The sequence below is a fragment of the Xenopus tropicalis genome, chromosome 7, assembly GCF_000004195.4.
Source record: "Xenopus tropicalis strain Nigerian chromosome 7, UCB_Xtro_10.0, whole genome shotgun sequence".
Taxonomy (NCBI): domain Eukaryota; kingdom Metazoa; phylum Chordata; class Amphibia; order Anura; family Pipidae; genus Xenopus; species Xenopus tropicalis.
In genome coordinates this window covers 114,749,188-114,761,600 of record NC_030683.2, presented here as the reverse complement: position 1 = coordinate 114,761,600, position 12,413 = coordinate 114,749,188, and the positions used below count along the sequence as shown (strand labels likewise).

Below are 12,413 nucleotides of genomic sequence, written 5' to 3'. Positions count from 1 at the left end.
AGACATCCCAATGAAGTGCAGTTTAATGCAGAAAAGGATAAGTGTTAGAGGTCTCCTTGCTTTGGTGCCATTTCTGTAGGTTGAGTAAACAGCTTTTGTCCTTACTTGGACGTGCCTTACTTGGTACTTACTTGCTCAAACACTTTTACAGTTTCAGCTGTAGTATTCCCAACATGTCAGAGGTAGTGCTTGTAGACTGGTGAACTAGTTCACAGCTGTAGTCAATGCTTACAGTGATATATTACTCACGGAATTTCCTATTCCTAAGCCTAAGTACTTAATACCCTATACTGGCAGTGACACTGCAGGGTACTAACCTTCCCTGGCACCCCTTTTTGGAGCCTCTGGCTGCTCTTCTAACTGCCCTGATCTTGCCTCTTGACTCCTACTAAGGCCTACCTCCACCCCAGCCCCTTCAGCAGGCCACCTTCTCCAGCTAGTGGGGACCAAATTAGATAGAACATGTGGTGGCTTTCCCTTTTAAAGACTAGGAAACCCTGACACCCACTATCCAGTTACTGAACTGCTAGGGGAATACTTTAACCAAGGAAGGGGAGAAAAACTCCCCTTCTCAACTGTATGTCAGAACCAGCTTTTAGCTGTCCAAAACCCCTCTAGGAGACTACATGAACGAAAGGTTGCAAAAACCTTAACCCCCTTACATTAGTAACCTCACTTCCCTGTGGAGTCTACTCACCTAAGAATAACTTTTAGTATGTTCAGCTGGCTGCTTGCAGTTATCTGGTCCATAGGTCCAACTTTTGTACTTTCTCTCTCTGTGTGGAGTGCTCTAGCCATAACCACTAATACAGTGAGTGTAAAGTGAAACAAAGGAGCTGTGGACAAGATTTAAACAGCCATCAGAGTCAAAACTTCTCTTTGCAGCTTTGTTAGCTGTCAGGTAAAAATGCTTTGTAATCTCTTTGTATTAGTGGTTTTGTCCAGAACAAGAAGTAGGGTAGTGGAGAAAAGCTTGTAAAGTGAGCAGAAGCAGGAGAAGAAAGAACAAGGGGTAGAGGGACAGATAACACAAAATACATGGATATACAGAATATTAGATCACATTAGAAAAAATTATTGGCAGATTTGGGAAAAGAAGATATAAAAAAAAAAGATAAGAAACTGTAGTGGAAATGGCCCAGTTGACAAAACCAGGGAAATTAGGGGGTAGTGGGGAAATTGAGCAACCAAACCCACCAAATAAGAGTTTCATTGATATTTTCTAAAGAAGGCAGTATAGAAAAGTAAATTCAAAAAATGTAAAAACAAGCTCCAAACATAGATTAGCTTTTAGCTTTTAGATGTTTTACTGAAATTTTCCTTGGTCTCTTTGCATGTTTGTGAAGCAAGGAGGCCACTCAAGCCGCACCAGAATTAACCAGCGAGGGTCACACGTGAAGCTGGAGAAACACTGATCCAGTGTCCATGATCAATTCTGCTCGTTCTTTATGTGAATTCAGTTTCACACTAAATTGTCTTCATGGATTTTTATTTTTCCAGATGGATCCTCTCAAGGGCGCGTTCCTCTCGCTCCTCCATATGCCGTGGTCCTTATTTCCTGCTCAGGACTCTTAGCCTTCATCTTCCTACTACTCACTTGCCTCTGCTGCAAGAGAGGAGATGTCGGATTTAAGGTAAGGACTTTCATGGTCTACTGGAACAGTTCCCTAAGCCCCGCCCCCTGCTCCCCTGCTGATCTGGCTGACTACTTTGAGATTCAAATAAAATGTAACAGTAGTCGCCTGTCCTCAGCCTGCCTTCAGCCTGCATCCGCCCAATCCCACAATTCCCTGCACACGTGATGTCAATAAGGAAAGGAACATCACAGCGCAATGGATTGTGGGTTATGTAGTTCCGGCATGCTACATGTAACAATTTGTAACATCAATGTTTTAGTCCCTCCTCCCCTGCCAGGATTTCAAATGATGCAGAAAGAGAAGAACTGTGTTGCAGCTGGATTTCAGCATATAAAAATGGTATTTATTCCTACTTTTTGAAGGAACAGATTACAGAGATAGGTATATTAGGGTTTCTGTGTTGTGTGGGGCTTTTCAACAAATTTTGGTTCTGGAGCTCAAGTTTCCCTTTTAACGTTGGTATAGGCTATAATGTTCTATGACTATGCGCTGAGGCAATAGATGTTATATGTAAGTTAGAACATCCCAGGTTTCACCATCGGTAATACCGTCCTCAGAGCCCATAGAGCACCTCATAACCCAGGGTGTGGGTGCCAGCTGTAATTACTCCCCTGCTTATGAAGAAATTCATGCAAAGTAAACATTTCTGCTTTATTTCGGTATCGCTGTTTATACAAATACACATGCTATGTTATGCACTGCCTATTATTGCTTCCATAGATGTTTCACTTTTTTTTCTCTTAGGAATTTGAGAATCCCGATGGAGAAGAGTTTTCAGGAGAATACACCCCACCAGCCGAAGAGACCTCCTCTTCACAGTCCATCCCTGATGTATACATTCTGCCTCTGTCAGAGGTCTCTTTGCCTGTTTCCAATACACAAGCCCCTAAAACAGGTAACTTTTATTTTCCTCTAAAATCATGCTGGGAAGAAACTGATTGTGAAACAGGGTGTTCAGGGGCAGAAATAAAGTCAAGTATGGAACACTTTTACTAAAATAGACACTGTCATCCACTAAGGAAACCCCTGTTCTTCTCCTTAGCAAGTACTTAATGTAGATATTGGTGTTTTAGGTTTATGCTATAAACACATTTATTTTAGTTATTATCAAAGAACAAAGATTTAGAACAGGACACAGGCACAGAACAACTGCACTTGTAGGTTGATTTTAGACATCAAGACCAGAGGTCATTCTATTTACTGTACTTGGGCCTTAGAATGTTTACACAGAACAAGGAATCCATCTGTTGTCTCCTGTCACAAGTATCCCTAATGCAAGGTTAAGAATGTCACAAATAGTCTCAGAAACACCAACTGCACAAACACCATTTGGGACACTTCGCTGATGATGTAGATTTCTTACCAGAGAGATACCTTTTTGGGCTATTGTGCTGCGACAGTGAGACACTTAATCCTTTCCTAAAGATGGACAGAGAGACACAGTTATGCTAAAACAAGGCTAATGATTGGCTGCCATGGGATCAGCCCCAAGTAGGATGAAATGGTTAAATGGCAACATTTTTGTACTTGACTTTGTTCCCTCACGTCCTCACGAGCTTTCAGGATGTGTGAGCTATTATTTAATACTCTGTATTGTAATACTCTGTATTAATGTATACCTCTAATAAAGCTGTCTGGTTAATATCCTTTGTGAATCTGAATGGTTCAGGTCAGGCCCAGGGGGAACTTCGGGGCCAGGCTCGATTTGAGTAAGTATTTATTTAAATCCAAGAGCGACTTGCTCACTGTGGGCGAGAATCCTATATCCCTAGTGGAGGATCATTGGAGTATATAGATACGAGTCATTATAGAATTACGAGCATTATATATATATATATATAACTAACTCCGACACTTAACTTGCCCATTTAGATATAGATGTTATTATACGTTCATGGACCATCATGGAACTTAAATCCCATTAGCATAGTTGTCTATTGTGCGGGATCGTCATTGCCCTGGACCAGGGATCCCCAACCTTTTTCACTTGTGAGCCACACTCAGATGTATAAAGTGTTGGGGAGCCACACAAGCATGAAAAAAGCTATTTGGGGATGCCTAATAAGGACTGTAATTGGCTATTTAGTAGTCCCATGTGACTGATGGCCTGCAGGAGGCTCTGCTTGGAGTCTCTGTGCTTTCAAAACCTGTCTCTAAGCCAGAAATGTAAAAATGGAAACCTACTTTGAGGCCACTGGGAGAAACATGTTGCCCCCGAGCCACTGGTTGGGGATCACTGCCCTGGAGCCTTTACATAGTGGTGCAAAGAGAGCTGAAATTACAGTAAAACAAAATGGTGGCAGCTGCACTTAGTATTAGTGTTGCCCAAGCATTGACTCCGCTATGTGAGTTGGTATGCTCCTCATATGGGTGTAGCCTTGACTGTGTGTGTATGTGCTGTAAATACAGCAGTATTTGGCACTGTTTTGAGCAAAAACATAAAACTAGGCAGAAGCTGACATTTATTGGTGCAGGAAATCAAGTTTCCATTACTTGGGTACATTGCATTAGGGAGGCAGAGTTCCTCTTGCGCCTAAGAAAAGGTTATTTCCTTATAAAACAAACCAAGCTTTCATCACTTTGCATAAAGATAAGGGAATAGAGGTCACTCAATCCTTCCAATAAAATGAAAAGGTAAATACGTAGACAAATGAGGCCTTCTACCCAGTGCAAGTATGGTTTTGTGGATATATAGTATTATTATAATACACAAGAGCCATGAATACCCTGTAGATGACAACCTTAGGAACGGGCATTAGTGATGTCATCAGTTACAATTTGTGCTTACTAGTGATGTCATTTCTGTCACTCACTAAACTCACTTGTGTATTATAATAATTAATGTCCCCCTGTTGTAAAATATGAGGATATTAGAAGTCATCTAAGAGTTATTATACAGTGAAGCGCATATAGACTCTACTTATAATCAGGAACTATTGATATAAATAGTGGTTGCTATTTCTCACTTAATGACCTTCTGTAAAGCTATAAGTATTAGGAATTCTAGGGGCTTTTTCCTGTGTTTATTTATTCCATGTCTATTTGGTGGTGACTATTGAGGGTGAGGTTGTTCGTGACACTGCAAAAGGATTTGGGCAACCAAATATTGTACAATACTGAGGTGTTTCTGAAAATGCTATAGTGTAATCGAGTAATCCCCAACCAGTGGCTCAGGAGCAACAAAAGCCCTTGGATGTTGCTCCCAGTGGCCTCAAAGCAGGTGTTTATTTTTGAATTTCTAGCTTGGAAGCAAGTTTTTTAAGCCAAACAGAGTCTCCTATAGTCTGCCAGTTTGCATTGGACTAATAACCTTTATTAGTCAACTCCTAGGAATTTCATGCTTGTGTTGCTCCCCAACTTTTTTTTTATATTAAAATGTTGCTCACGGGTAGTAAAAGGTTAGGAAACCCTGCTGTAATCATTCTGATACTAAAGCTTTATGGGACTCTGGATCCCTTTTTAAACAAAAATGATTGTTTACAGCCCCAGGTAAAGTATGGGAGAGACTTTGATATGATTAAGCAGAACAGATGAAAACAATAGGCAAATAGGTTCTCCATAACTGTACCTGGGCTGTGGTAGTGGCTGGGTAGTTTGGATGGTCCATTGGTGCATCTCTGGTTCTCTGGCAGGAGGTTTAAAGCAGTCTTTTTCCTGGCAGACAATCAAACAACCAATGTCCCTTCTTGGTGAGTAGAGATGTAGCGAACTGTTCGCCGGCGAACTAATTCGCGCGAACATCGGGTGTTCGCAAGTCCGCAAATTCGCGAACTTTTCGTGATGTTCGCAATTTGGGTTCGCCGGCACCGAAAAAATCGCAAAACTTACGATAACGTTACGAATGCTCCGAAAAAGTCGCAAAACTTACGATAACGTTACGACTGCTCCGAAAAAGTCGCAAAACTTACGATAACGTTACGAATGCTCCGAAAAAGTCGCAAAACTTACGATAACGTTACGAATGCTCCGAAAAAGTCGCAAAACTTACGATAACGGTACGACTGCTCCGAAAAAGTCGCAAAACTTACGATAACGTTACGAATGCTCCGAAAAAGTCGCAAAACTTACGATAACGTTACGAATGTCCGAAAAAGTCGCAAAACTTACGATAACGTTACGAATGCTCCGAAAAAGTCGCAAAACTTACGATAACGCTACGAATGCTCCGAAAAAGTCGCAAAACTTACGATAACTTTACGAAAGCGCCGGAAATTACGAAAAAGTCGCAAAATTGCCGATCATTTCGAAAAACGGCGTGTGTCAATTTTTCAGAGAAGTTTTTGCCCTTGATCCCCCTCCTGCATGCCACTGTCCAGGTCGTGGCACCCTTTAAACAACTTTAAAATCAGTTTTCTGGCCAGAAATGGCTTTTCTAGGTTTTAAAGTTTGCCTTCCCATTGAAGTCTATGGGGTTCGCAAAGTTCGCGAATATTCGCAATTTTCGGCGGAAGTTCGCGAACAGGTTCGCGAACTTTTTTTTTGAGGTTCGCTACATCCCTATTGGTGAGCAACAGCACATCCCAAAGTTCGGAGAGCCCCTTTCTCTTGCCGGCTTTCCTATAGAACCAAAGTCAGACCATGTATGAGCCTATGGTCGACCATGCAGTTGCTCTTGGGTGACACAAACCATTGTACTTTTTACAAATGTAAAAGATAATAACAGCATTGCCTATCAATTTAGAATATTGGTAACCAGTTGTTCTACTTGCTTTAATGCAACACTACTGGGCAAGTCTCATCCCTCTGCTGCCCAAGCATCCCAGGAATTGGCTGGAAGTGGGAGTCACAGATGCTTTATTAATCACTGAAAATAGGCAGGCTTGTTAGAATTTTAGTAGCATAAAGGCCTTGGGTAGGCACAAATGCCTCTATCTTTCCATAATAGCTGCTGTATTCAAATTAAAGAGCTTGGCACAACTGCCTGGCATGGATTATAAACTGCTTGGGGCGGGATTTATTTTAACAAAAGGTCATAAAATCCCTAAACCTGTGCTAAAAACATGGAGTTACAAAAAGTAATTGTGCAATGCTGTATATTCATAGTGTTCAGTATATTGCATGTATATTGTTAAAATTATTGCTGCATTTGTGATGGAAACAAAGCAAACATTTCTAAATGTGTTTTCTGTTTATGTTCTAGTGAAGCAAACTGGCTTTAGCCGACAGGATCTGAGCTATCTCCAGGAGATTGGCAATGGATGGTTCGGAAAGGTGAGTGTGGATATAACCAAGTGCAGCTTGTTCTGCTGGGGGCTCATCTGTTCCCAAACGCCCCTGCAAGAGACTGAATGGGGCGAAACACAAACCGACTGCTAATCCCCCCCTTTACTTGTGACCACCAGGTACTGATCAGGATTAGCCTTTATACAGTGACACAGACGCACATTATTGTGCACTTGAGGAATGAGCAAGGCCGATAACCCCCCCATTCACTGTGAAGCGTGCGAGCTGCGCATTTGTTTGCCCAATGAACTGTGGGCATAATTCTCAGACATATTGACTGGGTTGTACGCTGTAGACAGCAAAATCAATGAAGGGAAATTAAAAAATAATTTGTGCCTGTAAAGGAGAACAACACTCTTTTGGCATTTGGTGCGAAATATAAAGGGAAATGTAAAGGGATTTGCTTTTGAATGTTTAGTTTTCTGCACCCCTTTCTCTCACTTTCTCTGTAAGCCACTTCTGCTTATACATTTATTGCATGAGGGAAGGCAGGCTATGAGTATCTTACAAAAGTGGGACGATTTCCATTTGTGTTTCTGCATTCACCACCAAAAACAAAAGCTATTTAAGAATATTATTGATGTAGAGTTGGAGAGGTAGAGGCAGTATAAAGGCTAAAAAGGTGGGCCCCGGCTCTTGTAGGCCCTGCTGACCCAGGCCCAATCCCCGGCAGAAAATTTGGGCTCTCCACCCCCACCAATGGTGAAAGGTGTGTGTGTGTGGGGGGGGGGTCTGTCAGCAGTAAAAGAGTTCACAACTGGGGTGAGGGGGTCCCTGAGGTGGCAGCCCTGGTGGGCCCCAGACACCCCAATCCTACACTAGAATAAGGGAAACCCCAGTGCATTGCTGCTTATGTCTGCAAGATATATATTTATTAATGGCTGTCTTTCTGAGAATTCTGGGAACTGTATACCTTAGCTATTTAAAGAGATAGTTACGCTTAAGTTTATTTTTAGTATGTTTTATAGGGTATCTTATACTTTTCATCATTTTCAACATTTATTTTATTCATGTTTGAATGCATTGCCTTCTTCCAGCTTTCAGATGCGGTTCATTGACCCCGGCAGCCAAAAACCTATTCCTCTGTGCAGCTACAATTTTACAATTATTGTTACTTTTTACTGCTTATCATTTTAATCATTCATCTTCCAGGGTCTCATTCAAACCACTGGCTGGTTGCTAGGGTAAACCAGACCCCTAGCGACCAGAATGCTGCTGGAATTCCAAACTGCACAACAAATATGAAATACAAAATGAAGGCCAACTGCAAATTGTCTCAGAGTATCATATTAAAAGTTCAATTCATATGTTTTTCTCGTTCATGCCGACAACATGGTTTTATTTTCTTTCGCTAGGTGATCCTGGGAGAGATTTTCTCTGACTATACCCCGGCCCAAGTGGTGGTAAAGGAGTTAAGGGTTAATGCCAGCCCCCTGGAACAGAGGAAGTTTCTGTCGGAAGCGCAGCCCTACAGGTAAGTTCTCTGTATAAAGACATGGGCTGCCAAGGGAAAAGTGTTTAGGCAAAGCATTAGGAGCTACCCATTTACTTAAAGCTACGAGCACTTGGCTGTTATGTGCTAACGATATTCATTATATTAACCCCCAAATGTGTTCAGTGCAGTAGATAAATATCATTACCGTGCTTTTCTTTGTTCATACTATTGCTTCTTATATCAGGCTGCTAATTAAATGCTTTTTCTAAACTATTAAGACATTTCAGCATCTCCCAGATATGAGTGCAAGTCCCTCTGGAGCCTCACAAAGCCCTGAACTTCCACCTGCATTAAAGAAGGGATTTCCATGGCTTGTGTTTCTCTCTTATAGGGGATAATATGCCCCCTGCTGTTAAATATAAGGATATTAAGGGGCAGATTTATAAATATGTGAGTTTAGATCTTAATACATAAAAACTCACCCACATTCTATTCATTCCTTTGGGATTTTTAGAAGCTTATTTATCAGAGTAAAAGTAAGAACTTACCATTTGATAAACACACAAATCCAATAGGGATGAATAGACCATGGGTGAGTATTGAGCTCTAAACTCACATTTCCCTTGATTACATATGGCAGGCCCAGACTAACAATCTACGGGTTCAGGCAAATGCCAGAGGGGCTGCTGTAAGGTGCCATAGGCAGTCACTATTTATTGGGTTGGTGGGGGTAGGTGTTTCCTTTTTCCTTTTTCAAATCCCAGTCTGGGCCAGATATATGAGATAATGTGCCCCCTACTTTTAGATATAAGGATATTGGAAGTCATCAGTTACATAAGCATTTAAAGGCACAAGGCTGTATTAGTTACATTAAATGCAATCTGTGCTGTATGGACAGGCCTGGACTGGGATTCAGGCCCTGGCAGGCACAATAGCAAGGCCCCTTAGGGCTTATTTAAAAAGCACAAGCGCCAGGATCTGGCTGCTCTCTGCACGTCGTGCCAGGTTGGTACTTACTTGCGGGTCTAAATGTTGTGTATTCAAGTCTCTGTACTTCATTTTGGAGACCAGTGGCAAAGCAGAAATGTTCAGGGCAGGGTGCAAGTGTGCCAAAAACATGGTGGCTTGAGTCCATTCTTTGCACTTTGCTCTAAGCCCTGTACTTTCTAATGAGCCATTTTATGAGCAGTACCAGTTTAGTGCCCAGCTCTTGTAAGTGCAGCATAAGCTCTTGTAAGTGCACACATAAAGGATCTTTCGGCAAGCTCTCCACTTTATTGGTCAAATCCTGATGAGAAATGCTGTGTAAGTGTGCCGGTGCTGTGTAAATGAAGGGAAAATAATGGCTAGAATGTAGGCGAACAAACCAGGCCGTCTGCTATATATCAGTATATATGGCAGCTCTTCTTTAGAGAAACATCTATGGGAATTGCCTTATTATCAGTCAGTGCGAGTAGCTCAGATATTCTGATGGTCGCCCCTGTGTTGCCAGCCTGACTGCCACTTACTGCAATAGGTGCCCGGAGATTCACCACTGATTGTTCTATGAGCTTTCAGGTCAATAAAGGTGACATTCACAGCAGTGATTCTGTAGGGCAGATCCAGTCAGTTCCATAAATCTAAAAAAATAATGTAACATTTACTCATTGTTCCTAAACTGTGCAGTTAAGAGAGAGCTTCGGCATGCTGATTTCATTTTATTACTTGTCAAAATGTCAGGAATATCTGAGCAAAATCACAGCAACATCTCTACCCCAGTCATTGCTTCAGCAAGTTCAAATATAATGACAGAATCCATTTATTTATATAAAGTAGGAACCTTCGGCCTATATGACCATTCTGCTCTTTTGACTACAACTCTCAGTATTCCTGCCAACCTCTAGCTGTTGGTTGGTGCTGGGAGTTGTACCTCAACATCCTATAAGCATAGGCAAGTTGGTCAACACTGATAAAGGGTTAGATTCACAATTCTGCCCTACTGTACTGAACTGTACCACGACGACTCCTTCCCAGAAGCTATTATCCCCCCACTACTACTATAGGCACCATCTCTCCCTACTATACCTGCTATCCCACAGCCCCAGTCCCTTCCCAGAGGCTATTATACCCCCACTGCTACTATAGGCACCATCTCTCCCTACTATACCTGCTATCCCACAGCCACAGTCCCTTTCCAGAGGCTATTATACCCCCACTGCTACTATAGGCACCATCTCTCCCTACTATACCTGCTATCCCACAGCCCCAGTCCCTTCCCAGAGGCTATTATCCCCCCACTGCTACTACAGGCACCATCTCTCCCTACTATACCTGCTATCCCACAGCCCCAGTCCCTTCCCAGAGGCTATTATCCCCCCACTGCTACTATAGGCACCATCTCTCCCTACTATACCTGCTATCCCACAGCCACAGTCCCTTCCCAGAGGCTATTATCCCCCCACTGCTACTATAGGCACCATCTCTCCCTACTATACCTGCTATCCCACAGCCACAGTCCCTTCCCAGAGGCTATTATCCCCCCACTGCTACTATAGGCACCATCTCTCCCTACTATACCTGCTATCCCACAGCCACAGTCCCTTCCCAGAGGCTATTATCTCCCCACTGCTACTATAGGCACCATCTCTCCCTACTATACCTGCTATCCCACAGCCACAGTCCCTTGCCAGAGGCTATTATCCCCCCACTGCTACTATAGGCACCAGCTCTCCCTACTATACCTGCTATCCCACAGCCACAGTCCCTTCCCAGAGGCTATTATCTCCCCACTGCTACTATAGGCACCATCTCTCCCTACTATACCTGCTATCCCACAGCCCCAGTCCCTTCCCAGAGGCTATTATCCCACTGCTACTATAGGCACCATCTCTCCCTACTATACCTGCTATCCCACAGCCCCAGTCCCTTCCCAGAGGCTATTATCCCCCCACTGCTACTATAGGCACCATCTCTCCCAACTATACCTGCTATCCCACAGCCCCAGTCCCTTCCCAGAGGCTATTATCCCCCCACTGCTACTATAGGCACCATCTCTCCCTACTATACCTGCTATCCCACAGCCACAGTCCCTTCTCAGAGGCTATTATCCCCCCACTGCTACTATAGGCACCATCTCTCCCTACTATACCTGCTATCCCACAGCCCCAGTCCCTTCCCAGAGGCTATTATCCCCCCACTGCTACTATAGGCACCATCTCTCCCTACTATACCTGCTATCCCACAGCCACAGTCCCTTCCCAGAGGCTATTATCCCCCCACTGCTACTATAGGCACCATCTCTCCCTACTATACCTGCTATCCCACAGCCCCAGTCCCTTCCCAGAGGCTATTATCCCCCCACTGCTACTATAGGCACCATCTCTCCCTACTATACCTGCTATCCCACAGCCCCAGTCCCTTCCCAGAGGCTATTATCCCCCCACTGCTACTATAGGCACCATCTCTCCCTACTATACCTGCTATCCCACAGCCCCAGTCCCTTCCCAGAGGCTATTATCCCCCCACTGCTACTATAGGCACCATCTCTCCCTACTATACCTGCTATCCCACAGCCACAGTCCCTTCCCAGAGGCTATTATCCCCCCACTGCTACTATAGGCACCATCTCTCCCTACTATACCTGCTATCCCACAGCCACAGTCCCTTCCCAGAGGCTATTATCCCCCCACTGCTACTATAGGCACCATCTCTTCCTACTATACCAGAGCATATTATCCTGATGCACCCTACTAGGCTCAGGCCCGGATTTGTGGAGAGGCCACAAAGGCCCGGGCCTAGGGCGGCAGAAGTTTAGGGGCGGCATGCTGCCCCGCCGCAACAAAATTTTAAAATTTGGCTCCCATACAGAGCAGTCGGGGCCTCTCCCCACTGCTCCGTATGGGAGTTTAAATGAGCACATGCGCACTCGCGGCTGGCGCAGGGGGGGCGACCAACAGGGGCGGCCTCAGGGCGCCCAGAAGATAAATCCGGCCCTGACTATGCTGTACCTTCTACCCAACTTTTGCAGATGGGGCAGCAGTTTAAAATTTGTTATTATTTTGAATATACTTTTATGTTTTGCCACTTTTTGAGCTATAAATGTACGACAGACTGTCGGTATATTCCTTTTTCATTATATA

At 43.7% G+C, this 12,413-nt stretch overlaps 1 protein-coding gene across 2 annotated transcripts in view; it reads left to right on the top strand.

The window, feature by feature from the left end:
• The window catches only part of lmtk3 (lemur tyrosine kinase 3), a 46,918-nt gene that overhangs the window by 12,654 nt on the left and 21,851 nt on the right, over positions 1 to 12,413 (top strand). For both annotated transcript variants that reach the window (XM_012967512.2, XM_012967511.2), the window contains exons 3-6: positions 1,501 to 1,634; positions 2,382 to 2,532; positions 6,778 to 6,848; positions 8,216 to 8,334. In XM_012967512.2, the coding sequence (XP_012822966.1) occupies positions 1,501 to 1,634; positions 2,382 to 2,532; positions 6,778 to 6,848; positions 8,216 to 8,334 (475 nt within the window). The remainder of the gene's footprint in view (positions 1 to 1,500; positions 1,635 to 2,381; positions 2,533 to 6,777; positions 6,849 to 8,215; positions 8,335 to 12,413) is intronic.